This window comes from Protopterus annectens, chromosome 6.part0 (genome assembly GCF_019279795.1).
Source record: "Protopterus annectens isolate FY-2018-M chromosome 6.part0, PAN1.0, whole genome shotgun sequence".
Taxonomy (NCBI): Eukaryota; Metazoa; Chordata; order Ceratodontiformes; family Protopteridae; genus Protopterus; species Protopterus annectens.
The window spans coordinates 1,142,157,988-1,142,178,738 of record NC_056737.1 but is presented as its reverse complement, the minus strand read 5'-3'; the positions used below and the strand labels follow the sequence as shown (position 1 = coordinate 1,142,178,738).

The 20,751-nt window shown below is 39.2% G+C and overlaps 1 protein-coding gene across 1 annotated transcript in view; it reads right to left on the bottom strand.

Annotated features, from left to right (window-relative positions):
• Positions 1–20,751, bottom strand: part of CCDC148 (coiled-coil domain containing 148) — a 2,032,828-nt gene that overhangs the window by 1,995,208 nt on the left and 16,869 nt on the right. Inside the window, exon 2 of the mRNA XM_044073632.1 lies at positions 9,614–9,680. Coding sequence (XP_043929567.1) covers positions 9,614–9,668 — 55 coding nt within the window. The 5' untranslated portion in view covers positions 9,669–9,680. The remainder of the gene's footprint in view (positions 1–9,613; positions 9,681–20,751) is intronic.

Here is a 20,751-nt window from a genome sequence, read left to right as displayed (position 1 = left end):
CTTTGAACTTAGGTGTCGAGTTGACATCCGGGGAATACAACCCTGTGTTAGGGAGTCAAGAAAGACTTTTGAATGTTGTCTTGGAACCCCAGCTTGTGCAAGAGATCTCTCTCCCAAAACAGAGAGAGATAGAGACTCTTGACATTTTGAAAAAGACTGCAAAGATAAGCAAGTCATCTAAATATGGAAAAGTGTGGATACCCTGTAGCCTGCAATGAGCTATAATTGGAGCAAAACACTTTGTGAACACTTTTGGTACAGTGGATAGTCCAAAGGGTAAGGCAAAGAACTGAAAAGGTCATCCAGACACACGCAACCTTAAGAAATGCCTAAAGTCTGGATGAATAAGGATGTGATAAGCATCTTTTAAGTAAAGTGTATTCAGGAAACTTGAAAAGAAGTAGTAACAGACTGTGAAGTTACATAATTTTGAATTTGGGTTCTAACACAAACAGTTAAGAAAGACCCAAAACTGGGCTCCAAGCATTTTTGTTAGCACCAAGAACATCCTTGAATAAAACCCCTTCCCAACTTGGGAAGGAGGAACTGGTTCTATCACTCCTTGGGAAAGCATATGATTAAGCACAAGGGAACAAAACATACCGATTTGCAGGATGAGGAATGACCGCCCACCCCCCCCCACAAAATTCATTGCCATCTGTAACTCTATTGAATGATTTTCAGAACACATTTTTCTGGAACAATCTGCTGTCCTACAGAAAAAATGGAGATTCAGACTTTTTGTAAGAGAAAAGGGGCCAGGGTGGGAGGGGGTCACAAGGTCTCTTGAATAATCATTCAGACTTGTTGGACTGTCACTGGTTTTGTGAGGTTTGAGTCTTCTTTTTGGAACCCCCTTGCCACTTCTTAAATGTCTGTTTACCTGAATTTTGTTGAGACTATTTATTCTGTTTTTTTTTTCAAACACTGGATGAGGAGGAAGAAAGTCCCTTGGACAATTTGGAAAAGGAAGGCTGAAAAATCTTAGATTCCCTGGACCATCTTGCCCCTTTCATCACACTTTTTGATCACCTCTGCAGCAGATGGGCCAAACACTAAATCTAAGGGAGAATTTAAAATCTCATTTTTTAATTATCTGGGATACTGAGGATGCAGCCAAGCAAGCTTTAAAACAGTACCAGTGGCCATAACCCTGGAAGAAATATCAACAAAGAGTCACACACACACACACTGCAAACAATAAGTAGTGACCTGTAGTTATTTAAAGCAGTTTGTTTTTTCTTCACAAGAAGAAACTGTATATAAACATGCCTCATACTTTCACAATATGGCAAAACAAACCAACACAGAAGACTGACCATTTAAAATTCTGAAAATTTAAGTTGCAAAATATACATTTTTTTCCTATACCCATCAATAAATGTTTCCATCCTTATTAGAAAGGGTGAATTAACCAAGTACTTAGCAGCAGTGGAGTCAACCAAGGATATAGCTGCTGGTGGGAATAGTGTATAAACATTTAAAAGACTGAGGAACTTTATACATCCTGTCTACTTAGGGACAGCTGGCTGATTATCAGGAAACTTGCAGGCAGTAAGACACACATCTTCTAAAGTGGACAGGAAATGATGAGTGAGTGTAGGTAATGGAAAATCCTTTTGTAACAACTCATAGTATTTTCCGAGGGACTGATAAACCTCTATGTTCTTCCACTAAAAACGCTAGGACATTCTATAGTCTCAAAGAAAGAGAAACCGACACAAGAAGAATCAGAAACTGAACTCTTCTCAGAGTCTGAATCAGAAATCAGAGGACAAAATCCTGAATCGATTCCTGCGTCTTACTGCTCAAATTCAGAATCCTGCACATCATCTTAAAAAAAGGCATCTCTCCATCTTTTACCAGAAACTACTCTAGAAGAAGGATCAATAGCCTGAATTAAACCCAGAGCCAATCCCAGTAAACTACTCCTATCCAATGAAATTTGAGAAGTAGATACTTGTTTGGTTTTCTATTTCTTTTTGACAGGAAAAATGGGGCCAACCATATTACTAATGGCATCCACTGTTTCCCCAAGGATGAGCACAGCATTCTGTCATAAAAGGGAAACCATCCCTGTTCCTTCTCCTGAGATGAACAAGAGTTGCTATCTCTTGCCCAGTGAGGGGACTCAACAGCCGCAGAAGATGTGTCCAACCCCCAATCCATATTGCCTGTATGTGCTACACCAGAGGTATTCAGGGTAAAAGATGACTGATCTGAGGAACAAATGGCCACAGCAGAGTCGCCCACCTGCAGCTAAGGAAAACTGGTAGCCTGTTGTGGAGGCAAAGTCTATTTCTTTAACCTTTTTCTCTTTGTGGCTGGAAGAAGGACTGACCATGGGACCCACAATCTGTTCTATGGTCAAGCCGAAAATGGTGCCTCATTCCCTAAGAAGAGGAGCAGGAAATGCTGATAAACTTACCAGTCCACAGAAGTTACTTTGGCAGAAAAAAAAAAACACATTAAAACGCATTTTCAAACACTATGGCAGCCCCACAATAGGAAATTAAACAATTTTTCTCTGCAGAACATGTGTTATTAGTTCGTTTATACTACCTTAAAACTGACAAAAAAAGTGCTCCATTTAAAAGTACTTTACAGTCTCTAGACAGTCCATTAAAACACAACACTCCTAGCTATAAAATAATTTTCCTGAAGAGGAAAGTAATAAAACATCAGTAAATATAAGAAAATGGAGTTTTTTTTGTTTTTTGTTTTTTTTTTTTTTACTTAAAAGGGAAATTATCTGCCCTGCAAAGAAAAGCACAAGCCGACCGTTGATCCTCAAAAGTCTTAGAGGAGCACACTCTTTGGCAGCAGTAAAGCTCTGAAGGGTTTTACACCCCAAACTTAACTTTGGTCAGCTGATTTCGAGCTGCTTGACAGTTTGGGTGTATGGAAAGTGCCCTGAAGCTTTGGAAGTTGTCTGGCTGTTATATTCTTGGCAGGATATAACCCACATAGCTAAGGCTACTGCAGCAGTGATCAATATGAATAACATCTCTGGTTCCCATGGATAAGGAGCCTGTTCCAGGGAAGGGATAGTCCCTGGGATACATGTCTGTCTGTCCAGCAGTTGCTATTTATATCATAGACAAGGTTAAAGAGTTCAGAACAGGTAAGAACCTGATTTATGTATGTTACTGCATTATCCTGGCTAGATTATTTGTATATTGTATTCTATTGTGTTCTTATTATGGCATACATCTGGCATATACACTGAACATTCGCTAAAGTAATATCTCTACTATACTGTAATCACACTGCATTTCTATGGTTGCATTCATTTCCCTTTCGGCAATTCCTCCATGCACTCCAATTATAATACCTCAGCAAAAGTACCATGGTGTGCCTTTAATTGTAACTTACACATATTATTCTAAGTGTCATTTCTACAAAATTGTTTCTTCTTGCTTTCTATTATGCTAATTTGTACCCTGGTTGTAAATGAAAAGGGTTAGTAGACAAGCTCACCTTCCCAATAAACAAACTGTAAAATAAATAAAATGAATACTAGCTATGGTGGGTAATACAAAGGATGCTTATTAATAAATACTAGAAAAATAAGCTAGATCATGGAGATTTTACAGAGTATTATCACAATTGTATTTTATTATGAATGCTACTGTTCTCTGCCTAATGATACAGGTCAGATTTTTTTTTTTTATTATTCAATTTTTTTTTTTATATATTGTATGAAGCATCAATAAAAATATCTTCATGAGGACAAACCAAATAAAGAAAGGAGAAGACTTCAGAGCAAAATACTGCAAAAAAACACTTTTTATTGTAAATGTTAAGCACTTTCTTTCATTGGTTTGATGGACTTCATCAGAACAAATAACGAACAGTGCACACAGTTTAAATACCTACCTAAACTCTTCCCCCCAATAAATAAAACACTTGAGCAATTAAAATAGTAACCATGGTTCCTTCATAAAAAAGCATACCCATCATAGCAGCAACTCAATTCCAAAAATTATATATATATATATATATATATATATATATATATATATATATATAAAAAAAACAAAGATATAGCATTTAAATACCGAAGATGATCTTGGTTAGAATCCTCTTCCAACACTTAAAAAATAATAATAAATTAATGTAATAGTGCTGTTAAGCTAATTTACTTCCCACAACACTATAAAACCTTCTACGCTTCTGCATGCAAAGTAAAAAGTGTGCAGCTTTTAAATTTTAAAGCACTACTAATCAAAATGTTCTTAAGGCCAGGGCTTACTATGACAGTAGCTCTCAACTGTCAGTAAGCTCTAAAAACTCTAAATAATCATCACTCGGACCTTCATCCATTGTCCCAAGTCCACTTCCACTTGGTCTATTACCATAAACTTAAATTTATGTGTAGGATTCCGCTTCAGATGCTTAAACAAAGCATTCCTATCATCTTTATTCTTAAAATCATATAGGTGTTGGTAAATTCTTTTTCTGATGGTACAGTTGGTCTTACCAATATAAAATGCTGTGCAAAATCCACATTGGGCCACGTAGACTACTCCTTTACTACTACAGTGGAATCTATGGCGCAATTTAATTTCACCATTACACTCCAGAAAATAGGTGGAATCCTCAAGGATGTATTGGCACTGAGCACAAATATCACACAAACATCCTCTATGTCTGGCTTAACAACCCCGATAACCATGGTTGCCATTTTAATTCCTCAAGTGTTTTATTAATTGGGGGAAAGGGTTTATCTAGGTATTTAAACTGTGTGCACTGTTCATCATTTCTTCTGATGAAGTCCATTAAACCAATGGACAAAAGCACTTGATGTTTACAATAAAAAAGTGTTGTTTTGTGGTATTTTGCTCTGAAGTTATCTCCTTTCTTGTTTCTCCGTTATATTGTATGAAGCCCATGTAGTGGAATATTTAAGAAGTAAACATCAATTGGGGGTTCTACCAATGAAATATTAAATATGATGGAATTAATATTACAAAAAAGATGAAACTCTTTTACAATGTTGTCATCAAGCCTGGCTCATTGGTGCAAAGGGATGGGGCACTGATTGAACCCAGCTGATCAGGGTTCAATTAGCATCAGTACTGGAAGAGCCATCCAGAGAAGGGAAGGAGTGATGATGTGTTGTCCACTCACCTATCCCAGAGGTTGGGGAAGGTTGCAAGCACTCAGAGGCACATTGAGCAGTGCAGTGTCCCAGGTGGAGACCAAATGGACCACTGCATCCATTTTGAGAAGAGAGTTAGGGCAATTTGGAGGGAACGCCCTTTAAGTGAGGGGATGTGCCCTGCCATCAGCCCATAGTGCACCCTCTCTGGAGCTTCACCAGGTACATGTGGGAATCAGGCAGGGCACAAAACAGAACATCTAGAACTGTCCCTGATGGCTGTCAGGATGTTTGCCCCTCCTGGCTAACCCTCGTAACAGTGATACATACATACATACATACATACATACATACTCACAAATATTTCAAGTGTGGGCATTAATGCCCTTCTAACATGCCAATATACCAAAACAGTTGCTTCCATTGTAAGTGTCAAGGCTGTTCTTAAAAATATCTAAACTAATGCTTGCTTTAATGTAATTTGGTAGTCTGCTCCATGCATCAGCTGCTCTCGGAGAAAGCCAATTAGGACACTTCTCATTCCTATAGAATCTTCTACATATGTTGTCTGATGATTCTCTGCTACTTTTTGATAACCCAAAACATTCCCAGAGGTAGTTGTTTCTAAATGCTCTATACAGCTGAATAAGATCTCCTCTTAAATATCTGTAAGAGACATTGTACAAGTTTAGATATTTTAGTCATTGATAACAACTTTCCACCACCATAGATGCCCTTGGTATATTTCCACTATACTCGTTCCAGTTTACTCATGCTTGTTTTCTTATAAGGTTTCCATATTGTAATTCCATACTCAAGTTTGTGCCTTTCTGTAATTAATAAACAAGGACATCATTTCTGATATCATAGACTTTATAAATCTTTTCATATAACCTATAGTTCTATAACTATCATTAACCAACTGATTGATAGGATTTGAAAAACTCAAAGCTGGATCTACCCATATACCCAGATTCTTAAATGAAAATTTTCAATTACTGTCTGCTGTATTATTAAATAGTCACCTTTCAATTTATCTCTCTCAAATCTCATAAGCTTAGCTTCTGATGTATTTATCACCATATTATTCTCCTGTACCCAAAATAATGGTCAAATTAGTCAAGTTATTTTGCCGAAACACCCTATCTGTAACATATGCAATCGGTTTACCCAATTTCAAGTAATTTGCAAACAGACTGTAGTATACGTCAGATGAAAAAAGATAGGTCTGAAAGATGCAATCTAAACAAGTATTGGCCAAGGACAGAGCCCTGTGGGACACCCTGACTGTAACCAAGAATTTCACCTGTCCGATTGCTTTATGATACTTGCCATGTCCTATTTGTAAGCCATGCAACTATCCATCTTATCAAGAGGACATCAATACCTAGTTGTTCTAATTTATTGATCAGTGTTTTGTGTATGACCCTATCAAATGCTGAAGTTTAATCTATATAAATTACATCACAGCACAATCTTTCATTCATAGCTATTATATTGTTGTAGAACATCATGTTATAGGGAGTAATAGATCTAATTTCAACATCTGCATACGGTTTGAAGTCCCAACCTTTCCAGTTTCGACAATAACCTATCCAATATTACCTTCTCCATTATTTTTCCACAGCATGAAAATAGACTTAAGGGAAAGGGGAGTAGGACAAACCCAGAGTCATACAGACCCTTAAGGAGAGGTTTAGTGATGGGGAGAAAATGGGCTGACTGGAATGGAGAAGGCTGATGACTGAAAGGCAGCTGGGCCAAAGAGTTTTAAAAAAATGTATTATGATAGATGCATCCCATGTGAAATTAATGTTACTTTAGTAAACATATAACAATACTGTATTAATAATGTATATTTTCAAGAGAATATATTTTAAATTTAAAGATGAAATAAGCAGGACTGAAGGAATGTTACTTGCAGAGTCAGACAGATTTTCATGAAATGAAGGATGCTATTATGGAAGTGAAGTGAATGCACTTTATGATAACAGTATCATTGCATACATGAATAAATCAAACTGAAACGGATTTCTGTAAGAATAATAATGAGTACAATTCCCAAACTATGTCACGAGCAGTCTACTGAAAAGAAATAGAACAAAATGTATACTCTCTGGCCTTCAAACGGGAACATGGATAAAAGGTCTGAGTGATTACTTGAAAGTAGAAGGTATAGACTTGTAGTACTACAGAAGGATGCTAAAGCCAGTTGTGCTGATGTGCCATAAAGTCAAGTTAAAAACTGAAAGACGCCACAAAATCAGATCATTTTATGTTGAGGGTTTTTCTAACTGACAAGTGTATGGATAATGCCTGACACATTTATTACCTTTCTAACAGGTGACCTCGGTGGAGCAGTTTTACAATTAAAAGGTTATGACATGCTGGTAATATAATACGACAGAATGTAATAAGAATGAAAGGGGCCTGATACAATATGCAAAGACAATGAATTATACTGGATTTGTTCCCTACTTCTTAGAAAAAGAGTATCATAAAACAGGTTATACACATATTAAAATGAAAAGGCTTAAAATGTTCTTGAGTAATAGTATTTGTAGGAGACCGAGTGACAAGAGGAGATATAGAAGTGTTTGTAGCAATATATTATCTATGGGCAATATGCCAAGCAATTATGCCTCCATGTTGATAGGGGGTTACAATGATGTTTGATGAAAGCATCTGTTAAAAGTGAGCATCACATTATGGGAAAATTGTCAGGAAGTGAAGAGGAATATAACATTCTTCAGAAACATGTAAAGATTCTAAAAAGATTATGTTATTACTGAAAAAATATGTGAGGTGGTATAGAGGAGGAAATTAAAACTATTGTTTCCAACAAGATACACGTGTTTATTCTGGCAGCAGGGGAGTAAGACGTAAATATCTTAAAATTAGCAACTATACCAGTTAGTCTCTGATTTAGGAGTACATGACCTAAGCAGTATAAGCCAACACTAAAAATGCTACATGATACAATACCATCAATTAAAGATTTGTGTTTTATCCCACTTACAAATTCAAAATAAATAAATGTGGTAGCAGGGTGACAGCTGGAGATTTTCTTGAGAAGTGCTATATAACTGCCGATATACATTTTAAATGCAGAAATGTGTATTGAAGATAGTATGTGCTCTATATTTTTGTGACATATCATTGCTAATAAATTATATTTACAAATAAAAATGCATGAAGGTGTTTAGCTCCCTAAAAGCCCCAATGCCTGTTCTTCCTGATAATTATATGAGCACTGAACCCTCTCCCTTGTACCTTCCACAGTCCCATTACCCAGTATTCGGAGTTGACCTAGTGATATTCTACTTACCTTCCTATACTGTCCCTCCATCATCACCTGTTAAGTGAGCTGATTGCTTATTTTTTCCCCTCTCAGCAAAAGCGTGAACGAGAGTATGTTGCTGGGTGTAAGTGACTGTGTTTGAGTTTTAGACTTAAAGTACAACATCAGGAACTAATGTCAGACTACAATATATAAAAGCAGAAAAATTCTATGGGAAGAACTATTAAGTGAGAGAAATGGGATTCAAAATCCAGCTAGCACGTTTTTAACTTATTTCTCCAAAGATAAGGTTGTTTTCACACTTCTAAATAATCACAACCTTAAAATAGTGAACTTTAATTACCATGTCATCTTCTGTTTTATTTCAAAATTACAGAAATCTAGCGATGTAAGACATGATGCTTTTTACAAACACCACATTGTGAATTCTAACACTTACTAATTAAAATCACATTTGAAGTAGCATTACTAAATAAAGGATTTAAACCTCATCCCAGCCAAGCTTTCAAGCTCTTAACTAAACTTAACAAAATTTCATACAGCAGATACACATCCTGAATTAATTTCATTACAGCTTAGAATATTACTACACTTCCAAATAATCAAAGGTTAGAACAAAAAGTTCTGCAAATCATATTCAGTAGGCATTTACTTTATCATGCATACAGCAGTCATCACTGAAAAACAAATATTACCAGAAAAGAAGGTAATGTTAGAGATGTTAAGCATTTAGAGGTTACTGACATGTTAGCTGTTCACCATACAGATACATTTATTATTAAAAGACCTTTTATACTCTGAAATGTTTTCCATTTATCTTTTTCCACTGTTATGCTTTCTAGATCTGATCTAATACAAAAAAATGCTACAAGGCCTTTGCTTACAGCTCATCTCCAGCAAGCATAGCACTTACATTTCATCTGCTTGCACTTCAGCACTGTTGTTTTTTTCCCCTCCACATTAAACTTGTATCCTTGCCAGCATTTCATTTCTGGAACTGGAAATGAGTGCTGCTCTGATTCTGCTAATGAAGTTCATTAGGGCATAAATAGACCATCAGAAAAGAGAAGAAAAACAGAGCAAAGTGCCTTCCAGTTACATCCTTTGTACATATTATAATTCAGCTCGGACATATAACTGTTGATTAGCTGCAAAAATCATTTCTAAAGGAAGTATAATCACATTTAAAAAATGTATATGCACTATACCTTGATCTCTGGCTCTGTGTGAAGTAATAAATGTGCGAAGGTCTCTCCCACTCATTTTTCTATCCAGCTGTAAGGAAGTGAATGACAACTATTATAATAGTATGCAATTCCAATGTAAAGCAAAGGTGTAGATTAACTTCTTTAGAACAATTGTCTGGTTTCAAGCAACTGTGTTGAAAGAGAAAAGTGTCATGCAATTAATAAGATTGGCCATCCTACGTGTAGAACAGTAACAGTGCCACAAAGATGCCAATGAGACACAGCTCAGCAGTGAGCTCAGTAGAAGGAAGATAAATCACGACAAATCTCTAATGCACTGCTCACCTGCTGCGAGTGGAGATACGAACCCTGCAGATTACCGGACATCTCAGTGATTCCTGGGCTTGAATGTACTGAGTCAGCAAGATCCATGAAGGTACAGCCAAGTGTGCGCATTGCATGCATAAAAGCAAAGTGGGTGTAATGTTAAGTGGTGAGAATATTAACACCAGATATCTACAGCTCTCAGTGGCAAACAAATTTGGGCAAATGGTATTGGTACTGCATGGAGAATTCATTCTCGGGTTAAATTTCCCAAAACCACTTAGGGCTTTTTAATGCTCAGAAAAATGAACTCCATTCCTCAGTTAAAGTTTACCTAAAACTCAAAAAAAACCCCAGTGCAGCTTCAGTCTTAACATCTCATTCTTTTTCTGTGTCTTCTGTCAACATCTACACTATTTCTCCATTCAAACCCTCACATCTCATGCTGGCTAACCCAGTGTGACTGAGGATGAGGAACCTTAAGGCTCATGAGATATGCTACTACGCCAGAACCAAATTTTGTTTAATTTACAGTTAAAGTAAAAAAAAAATAAAACAGAAAAACAATGTCAGTGTCATCTGTACCCAAATGTCACCTTTACTTTTCAGCCACACTCCATAAATATTAAAATATGTCAGACCAAACTGTATGGATACTTAAAAATGCAACTATTAACACCACAGCAGTTTCAGTTATTTTGTGGTCCTGATTAAAAGTCAAGACAGGCCACCACATTCCCTTTACTCTTATCCACCCCCACTTTGAACATGATGTTTTTTCAAGCATTCACAGTAGTGCCATTTAAACAACCGTCAAACCTAAAGAATCTTCTTGTGAGAAGCACACAGACCAGAAGAGAGCACAGTTCAAAATGGCATAAAACTCTGCAGACTTATATGATGCAAAGCACAACAGATGATTTGTACTGCTTAGAACTAACACCTGCACAGAAATGAAGTTTCCAAAGTAAAGGGTACCTTAATATGCACTTCTAAAAATGTGGTTTATCTAATCAAATGAGCTTCCCCTTTCTGTACCCCCTTTTTCTTGCTGAGGTACACTACATGACTTACTTTGCCTCTATACATGTACAGTTTCCATGTTTCCCTAACATTTCCATCTTCCAGACTTCATTCAGCTATTCCCAAACATTAGACCTACACTAGCTGCATGTGCTCCCTCAGCTGTCTACGCATGCTCAGGCTGATAAACGGGTCCACTTCACATGACTGAAAGCTCAAAATACTGAAATTCATTTGACTGAGTCCACAATCACAAATGTTCAAAATACTGAAAACAAATTGCGCAGATTACCACACCACTGAAACAGACATACCAAAACAGTTTGGGCAACTATGAAAAGAAGTTTAAGAGGACATATTTGCTTAGTTTAGCAGAAGCATTTTGGAAATTGTGAATGAAAATCAAACCAAAGGTAGACAAGAATCAAACAGCCACTGAAAGTACCAAAGTAAGAAAGAAAGACCGACTATAAAGAACAGGGCCAGAAGACAAAGAAAGACAACCGTAAAGTCCACAAATATAGCAGCGAGTATAGAAAACTCCCAGAATATCTGCATGTTGACAAATATTTGACTTAGTAATTGTTAAGGAGAGATGAATTTAAACTAAAAGGTGAAAGGTTAAAAAAGGCGACCCAGATAGTGAGCTTCATACATGTTATTTTACAAAGTCTATAGTAAAAGCAGGAGAAACAGACAAATGTAGGTTCTTTGACGCAGATCTGGAAACACTTGTACATCTCATTACTAGGTGTGATACCTTCATTGCTTAGAGTCTAGATGCTAAAAGACATGGTAATTTGTCAAGACTGTTACACTAGGGTTTATGGAATCATTACAATACAGAAGTAACCAAGATGCACTAGAAACACGAATCAAAGAATCAAGTTATGATGTCGGGATCACATGAGACGTCTCAATACCAAGAGTTGAGAAAAGTAGTTACATGAAAAACAGATATAGTAGTCCAAGAAAGAAAAAAAAAAAGACAACAGCAGTGTGAATCATTAAAACTGCTACACCCAGTGCTTATAGTGTCTTACGTACGGAGAGAGACAAAGTCATAAAATACCAGGATTTGCAAGTAGAAACAAGAGCAATACTGAAGAAAGATACCCAGACAGTTCCAATAGTAGTAGGAGCAACAGGGATAATAAAAGAAGAACTTACATTTATACTTAAATATGTTACCATTACATCTAACCCCATATGAATTGCAGAAAAAAGGGTAATTCTGTGTACACTGCAGGTACTGAGAAGAGCAGCCTTGGCAAACAACAAAAACTGAAGTAATACTGCTGTCATGAACTTTAATCATACACTGACTTAGGGATGGGGTCCATTCACATCACAGTATTAGAAACCCAAAAACAATTGCAGTAATTAAACAGTTATACAGGTTATGTCCCTACTCAAATTTTATTACCTTAACCATAATCAAGATTCAAATCAGTAAATACACACTTGTATCATGTCACAATAAAACAAGTTTCCTACAGTGCATAAATATATATATTTTTTTATTATTCTTTGTTAACAGATTAGTCCTACTAGGCTAGTAGCCTCTTTTCAGGGGAGACCTGAGGTGATTTATACTACTAGAAGAAATTTAACAAAGGCATTGGGGAACTCATCCTGCTGTTTTCAATAGGTGCCATGGGATCTTTTATATCCACCTGAGCACACATTGAAAACGACAGCTACACAATGTATAAAAGAGTACAGAGTACAAGTTGATGCATCTTTGTAACAGTAAATATGAAGTATTCATGACAGCACTCACACAGTCTGCAAAGCCTCAATGTCCCAGCTTGGATTTTGTATCACAGTTGCAAATCATAATGAAATTTAACAATTTTGCAAATTGTAATAAAATTCTAACAGTTTAACCTTCTTCTTCAAGACAGCAGCACATTGATCAGCAGACTGATTGGAACTCTCAAAGTATGACGAAGGATGAAAACTGTTAAAAAGATAGTACAAGTTGTCAGTTTGGGCAATGTTCAGTCATTGGCTAGCAATGGATGCCAGCAAAGATTTTTTCCTTAAAGAAAATATATTGACAAACTAAGAGAAAATCAATCAGAAAAGGAAAAGCGCTGGATGGGGAGAACTTTTCAGCTGCTCATAAAAAGTAGTTCAGGTACCACTTTTAGTACATAAGTGAGACACTGGAGGAATATATAAATTCATTTGCAACTGCTTCAACATCTAATCAACTTAGACATTACAGTATGGCTTCTTGCCTAAAAGCATCACCGATTATTGGGGTCTACTTCACCTTATCACATGTTGAAAATATCGAACAGCAATAATGTCGTAAATGCCGTACATCGAAAGTGTTATTACGGGATCATGGTACAGTGAGGATGAGAAAATTTGCTCTTTCCTCACTGTAGTGTGATCTCGGAGGTGGTATATATAAATTAGCGGGGGTATGGGGGTGCAGCCCCCCACAAGAATAGTTTAGATGTATGGCATTTTCTATGTTTACGCCGTTTGATATGGTCATCTTTCGACAAGATAATACAGACGCGATTATTGTCCTACTTGATGTTAAGGTTCTCATCCACAATATTTTTAGACATCTCAAAGATCACATTTCTGTGGACCAAGTAGTGTTTGCTGCGACCCTAAGTAACTATAATCTTTCTCAAAGGCACTGTTAAATGGTACAAAAAAACTGTAAGAATGATACAGCCAGTTAGTTGCAACACTGCCTTTTTATGTCCACTACCTATTAATAACAGCATCCACTGGGGCTTGGTACTTCCACCACTCCTTAGTTTTACTTTGTTTGTGACCAATATCATTCGTAATTGTGAAGAAACTGAACTGGTACAATACACATTATAGTCAATATCAAACTGTAATTGTTTTGACATACTTCCATTATGGTTTAAAAAGGTGATGGACTGGTGGCACAACTGCCACAAATGTACACAAAGGTGGCAGGATGCCACCAAATATGACATAAGGATGGCTGGTGTGACAAAAGGAGGTACTGCCAACACAGCTAGCTGGAATTTTATAAATAATTATGTCATTTGTAAATATCAAAATAATTTATATAAGCTGTTTATGTTACAAATGTATTAGAACTATAAGGCATGTGTACGTCAAACTGCTTTGTACAGATGTTTGTGTCAAAAAGGAAGTGCTTGTGCTTAAAATATATCCACAGTGTGCCCTACTGGAAAAGAACAGAAATGTACATGCACTACTGTAACTGTTTAAATTTATATGTTAACAGAGGAAACTGGATGGTTAACCTCAGTCCAGCAAACTTTAGAAAAATATCTGAAATTAAATCACTTTATAGGCTAGGCCATAAAGAAGTTTCAATGCAGCGAGAGGCACAAAGTCTGTACTCGGAAGCTTTCTGTATTGTACTTTGGGTGAACTATTTACTACTTTGGAAGCATGAAGGAATGCAATTGTTTAGGACTTTCAGCACCTGCCAAAGATCTGAGCAAAAGCCCTTGTCTGGGTATTTTTACAGGTAGATGCTAAATACTGCCAGCTGCCAGAAATGGGAGTTTGCATGACTAGATGTCACATGACCAGAAATAATGTCATTCTGCAAGTTATCCCAGCAGTAATATTTTAGATATTATTTTGGGAATCCTCCTAGTGAGACAGAGCATTCTGCATTCTGTTTAGACCTGACAACAACAATAACCACCACTCACCACATCTGCCTTACTCTAAGTTGTAAGTGTATAGTAACTCTCTTACAGTCACAAATATAGCAAAGCTTAGTTTAGATTTTATTTTTCTTTGTGTGACCCTGTACTGCAATGTTATTTCAAATATTTCCTGTGATTTTGAACTCGTATGTCACTATGAATATATATTTTGTATTGTCTTCTTTTATTATTTCTTATTAAATACATTTAAACTTTCCATTGTGGCTAATCTGTGTAGAGATATTTAAGTTTTGAAAGTACTTGCATATTTATTTGGCGACACTGTGTGTAGCCTTGCTCTTGGGTCAAACTACCATTTGTATTAGTATGAATATTACACAGCAAGATTGGACACCCTTTGTTAACAGCCCTAAAGTAGCTGATAAGGGGTGACCGGTTTCAGTGATAACTTTAGATTCTGGGCAGAAGGAGGCATTGCTAGTAAACCTGTGCCAGCCTTTCTCCGGAATGTGTGTCTGTGTGTGTGTGTGTGTGTGTGGGTGTGTGTGAACCTGTTATCTTCCCAGTGAAAGTCCCCCTGCAGATGTCAGTGGTGAGGACTGAGGCTCCTTGATTACTGGTGTGAAGATATGTGAAGGCTGCCAGCCTAGCTAGATAGAATTTTTGTAGATATATTAATATTTATAAATGATAGCACTAAGTCACAGGCTTGTTCTCTTAAATAAGAAAATTGTATTGGATGTTGAACTTCAAAAATGTAACCACACTGCACTCTGCTGGAGGGAAAGCAAGTCAAGCATTGTATAATTGTTTGATCTCAAAACTCGGAGCAGAGATGTCTGGATGAAGGAATTCTTCCTATTGCTTTGAGACCAAATTTAATTGTTAGAATTTACATGTATAATGTTGTTTATTGCCTTGCTTCCTGACCAGGTGCAAGCTTACTAAGAAATGTAAATGTAGGGTTTCTGTCAGCCTGGGAACAAGAGAATTGTTAAGGCTGAGGGCAGCACTAAAATGAGTCAGCAGGATCTATTATCAATTTAAAGGACTTTCTCAGAGACAGAGAGCAAGCATTTTGCATTTGTCTTGAGAACATCCAACTCACCAGCACTCTGACTGTGCTCTATATGCAAGTAGGATCTTAGACTTTAGTGTCTCTCTCAGAAATAGCTAGGAAATAGGAAGATTAGACTAGTTGTTTTCTGTATTGATGTCAGAGCTTTTCTACATTCTTTTGAGCATTTTCCTGTGTCTGAACTCTCAGCTAGCACTGGGTAGTATGAAGTATTGTCTTGTGTTTTTATTATTAAATATTTTTAAACCTTTCAACTGTGGCTGTTTTGTGTAGAGGTAATTTAAGCTCTGAAGTACATTGCATGTTTATAGTGATAATGTCCAAGCCACTCCAGTAAGCCTTAAAAAGTTGTGGTCACACTTACTAATTGGATAATAACATTGCACAGTAATAAATTGGACACCCTTTGATAAGGGCCTTATTAGTAGCTGATATTAGTGGTTGGTGGCAAGTGGTACTACCGTATAGTCTGCGCAGAAGGGGCCTAGCTGGAGAACCTGTGCTAGCCTTCCCCAGGAGTGTCTGTGTGGTTGTATATAACTCATATCTCAAAGTGTGTGTGTGTCAACTACTTGGGCAGGGACATGAAGCACTGGTTGGACAGAGAGAGTGATGGAGGTTTTAGCTTGACTACTAGGCTGAGATCTGGACACTCTAGCTGTGCCAGTGGGGAGTCTTACTGGGGATCTGGAGAGAAAGGGAGAATCCAGCACCAGACTGACTGATCTCCATGTGCTCTTAAGGGAAATTGTACTTTACTGTGTGTGCATTTGTTATCCTTCCCAATGTGGACGCCCCTCACTGGTGTTAGTGATGAGAACTGAGGCTCCTTGATTGCTGGGCCAGTGCACAGGCGTCACATATTAATTGTTTGGCAGTGGTGGGATATCCACACCACATATTAAATTGGTTGGCAATTGGCTTGTAGTGGTGTGGATAGTGAATTCCTGTAGCTTGTGTACAGTGATCACTAAAGGTGTTTTTGTACTCTAAATTAGCCACACAGTGAATATTTAGAGTTCAGCTCACAATTGTTTTATTTCTTTGTTAGCTTAGTCAGGAAGAGCAGGCAAGCATGTCAACAGAGGAGTATGGCAAGCTGTCAAGGAGCCAGTTGGCCAAGATGTGCCAGGCTAAGGGACCGGTGCATGGAAACCTGACTAAGGCAGACATGATTGCAGCTTTGGTCACAGCTGCATCAGAAAACAGCAACAAAGAGGATGATCAGACTGGCTGTGGAGATGTACAACACTCAGGGAATGGTCAGCTCAACCTTTGAGCACAAGACTTAAAAATCCATCTGCCGCTAAAGAGACTCGAGTTGGAGGCCAGGCATTTAGAAGCAGAAGCAACAAAGAGACCGAGATGTCTACAGACTGAGGAGAATGAGAAACTGCTATGCCTGGAAGCTGAGGAGAAGGAAAGGCAGAGGCAGCATGAAAAGGAGATGCCGACTCTTTGCCACAGTCATGCAGATAATGGGGAAGGGAGTAACCGGATCCCAGAAACACAAAAAGTCATTAAATTTCTTCTGCAGTTTACAGAGGAGGATAATTTTGATAGTTTCATTCATATGTTTGAGAGGGTATATAAACAGTTTGCTGTTGACCAAAGGCTCTGGGTACGGTTCCTCACCCCCTTACTCCATGGTAAAGCTGTAACTATTTTGTCCAAAATGACTGACATTGACTGTTTTAATTATGCTGCTGCTAAGAATGGTTTGTTAGAATTTTTTTAAGCCAACACCTGAAACGTATTGGAAAAAGTTTCGTGAGCATACATGCAAGGCAGATGAAAGGGTGTGTGAATATGCTGCTGAACAGAGCACTTATTTTCATAGGTGGGCAAGTGGATGTTAGATCACTTCTGAAGGGATGGCAGACCTTTTGGGGAGGGAACAAGCCTTTAGCACTTTGCCTGGGGACATGAGGATCAGGTCAGCTGATAGACAATGTGCTACTTCAGATGAGTTGGGGGAAGAAGGGAAACCTATACCTAGTAAGCAGGGCATCCCTACAAAAGAAAGGGACCCCCAGTACTGCTCTTGGGTCTAAAGGAACCCATAGTGGGCAGCCCAGCCTACCCCAACAGAATCTGCCAGTAGCAGGGGAAGCCACTAGTCAAGGTACACATCCAGGACCTAGGGTTAAATGTTTTGAATGCAACCAGTGGGGCCATGTGGCATACAGATGTCCACAGAGGCAAGGTGGGAAACAAAAGGTGAGAGAGTCAGTAAGTGGGAAAGACAAAATGCCAATAGTAGGTTGTCTTGAGAAAACAGGGGTACCGAACTACCACCCTGCAGATGTCCTGATGGGGAAGGATATTGATGAGGCAGTACCATGTGTTTATGCAGTTACATGCAGTCAGGCTTTGAGACAAGCATGTAGGTCTGGTAGCCTGAGGGAGACCCAGACAGACCACATACTTGCGACCGGGACTAGTGAGGTGGTTACTTCAGGGAGGAAGCTACGCTGTAGCAGTGAGACAGAGGGTGAGCCACAGCTGCTTGTAGGTACTGATCAGAGTGACTGCAAAGGTAGAGGTAAGTAGTAGTACCGGGCTGACACTGAGGCACCACTGTCAGAGGATGCCAGACTTCCTGTGGAAGGGGAGCTGGGAAGGGTTACAAAGAGAGAGTTGAGACAGGCTCAGCTCTCAGACCCTACACTGCAAGGCCTGAGGCAAGTAGCTAGTGAGGCACCAGAGTCTCAAGGGAAGGGGGAAATCTGTATACTGGGACAAAAAGTTACTGTAGAGAGTGGACCCCTGAGGGAGGGCTTGAAGGTGAGAGGATACAGCAGTTGGTAGTGCCTAGAGCCTGCCATATGGCGCTTCTAGTCATAGCCCATGATATTTCCTTTGCAGGTCATATGGGCAAAAAAACATACAAAGACATATTATGCAGAACTTCTATTGGCCTGGAATTTGGAGATGTAACAGGGTACTGCAGGACCTGTGAGCAGTGCCAAAAGGTTGGCAAGGCAGGAAACAAGGTGATAGCTCCTTTGATGCCTTTGCCTGTGACTGAGGAGCCATTTCAGGAGGATAGCTATGGATATTGTGGGGCCTCCGAGTACCCCAAGTTCCACAGGGAAAAAGTATATCCTAGTGGTAGTAGATTATGCTACAAGATACCCTGAGGCAGTGGCTCTGTCCTCCATTGAGGCAGAAAAAGTGGCAAATGCTATGTTAGATTTTCAGCAGGGTAGGTTTCCCAAAAGAAATACTGACTGACAGGAGGTGTCAATGTTATGTCTTGTTGAGAGGTTAAACTCTGCAATCAAGTCCATGTTACCGGCATTTGCAGACCAGTTTAAGAGGGAGTGGGACAAATATTTGCCCTATCTGTTTGCTTACAGAGAGATTCCCCATGAATCCACAGGTTTTTCACCCTTTGAGTTGCTGTATGGGCATAGAGTGAGGGGACCTCTACATTTAATTCGAGAGGAGTGGGATGGTGAGTGTGAATCTCACAAGGAGTCTGTTGTGGCATATATGTCCTAAACTTCAGGACAAGGCTCAGGGAACTCATGGGCTTGGCCCATGAGAACATGGCAGAAGCCCAACAACAGAAAAAGTTATGGTATAACAGGAATGCTCAAGCTAGAGAGTACCCTGTAGGGAAGCAGGTAATGGTTCTCATTCCTGTGAGACACAACAAGCTGCATGCAGCTTGGGAGGGACCCTACAAGGTGGTAAGAAAGGTAAGTGATGTTAACTGCATGGTAGAACTGCTAGGTAGGAGCCAGGAGCACAAGCTGTACCATGTTAACATGATGAAACCTTACCATGATAGGGAGGCCCTTGTGCTGAGCATTTGCAGTGGATTGCAGGAGGAGTCTGAGGAAGATCTGGAGACTGATCTCCTCAGTGAGGCTCAGACTGACACCTCAGTGGAAGGGGTAGCAATGTCCCAGCAGCTATCTCCTACCCAAGTTTGAGAAATCCAAGCAGTGTTACAGGAGTTTGGGGACATGTTCACTGGGAAACCAGGGTGCACCCACCTGGTGCAGCACCAGGTGGATACAGGATGCCTAAGGCCATTAGGCAAGCTCCTTATAGGGTGCCTGAGAGAGTCAAACAGACTCTGCGGGAGGAGATACAGGAGATGTTGGAACTAGGGGTAATTCAAGAGTCCAACAGTCTCTTGGCCTCCCCAGTGGTGCCAGTGCCAAAGGATGGCAGCACCAGGTTCTGTGTGGACTACAGGAAATTAAATAGTCACACAGAGTCAGATGTTTACCCCATGCCTAGGACAGAAGAGGCCCTAGAGCAGCTGGGTGGGCTAAGTATCTTACCACCACTGATCTTACCAAGGGTTACTGGCAGGTGCCCTTGACTCCCATTGCTAGAGAGATCAGCCTTTAGGACTCATTTTACCTTGTAGGAGTTCATAAAGATGCCCTTTGGGAAGGAAAATGCCCCAGTGGCTTTCCAGAGGCTGGTAGATCATATCCTAGCAGGAGCAGGAGGGTTTGCCCTTGCTTACCTAGATTATACTGCCATTTACAGCCATCCATGGCAAGAGCACCTTCAACATGTCAGGGAGGTGGTGGGCAGACTACAGAGGGCAGGGTTGACCATTAAGCCCAGCAAATGTCAGGTGGGTATGGCAGAGATCTCCTACCTGGGACAGAGTGGGGAGTGGTAAGATCAGGCCAGAACCTGCCAAAGTGGAAGCCATTTGGGCATGGCCTGCACCAGTTACCAAAAAGCAGATTAGGGCATTCTTAGGGACAGCAGGGTACTATAGAAAGTGTGTCTCCAGTTATAGTACCAGAGCTGCTCCCCTCACAGACCTGACAAGGAAGAACAGGCCAGATAAACCCAGAGAGGAATGCTATGCAGATGTAGAAAAGGAATGTCTATCCATAGTGTGGGCATTGCATAAACTTCAGCCTTATCTGTATGGAAGAAAATTCACTGTAGTGACAGATCACAATCCCCTAACATGGTTAAACAGAGCCAGCCAGCAAAATGTCAAGTTGCTAAGATGACAGCTATGGTTGCAAGCATATGATATGTCAGTGCAGCACTGCAGTGGGAGTAGCAATGCCAATGCAAATGGGCTCTCAAGACAA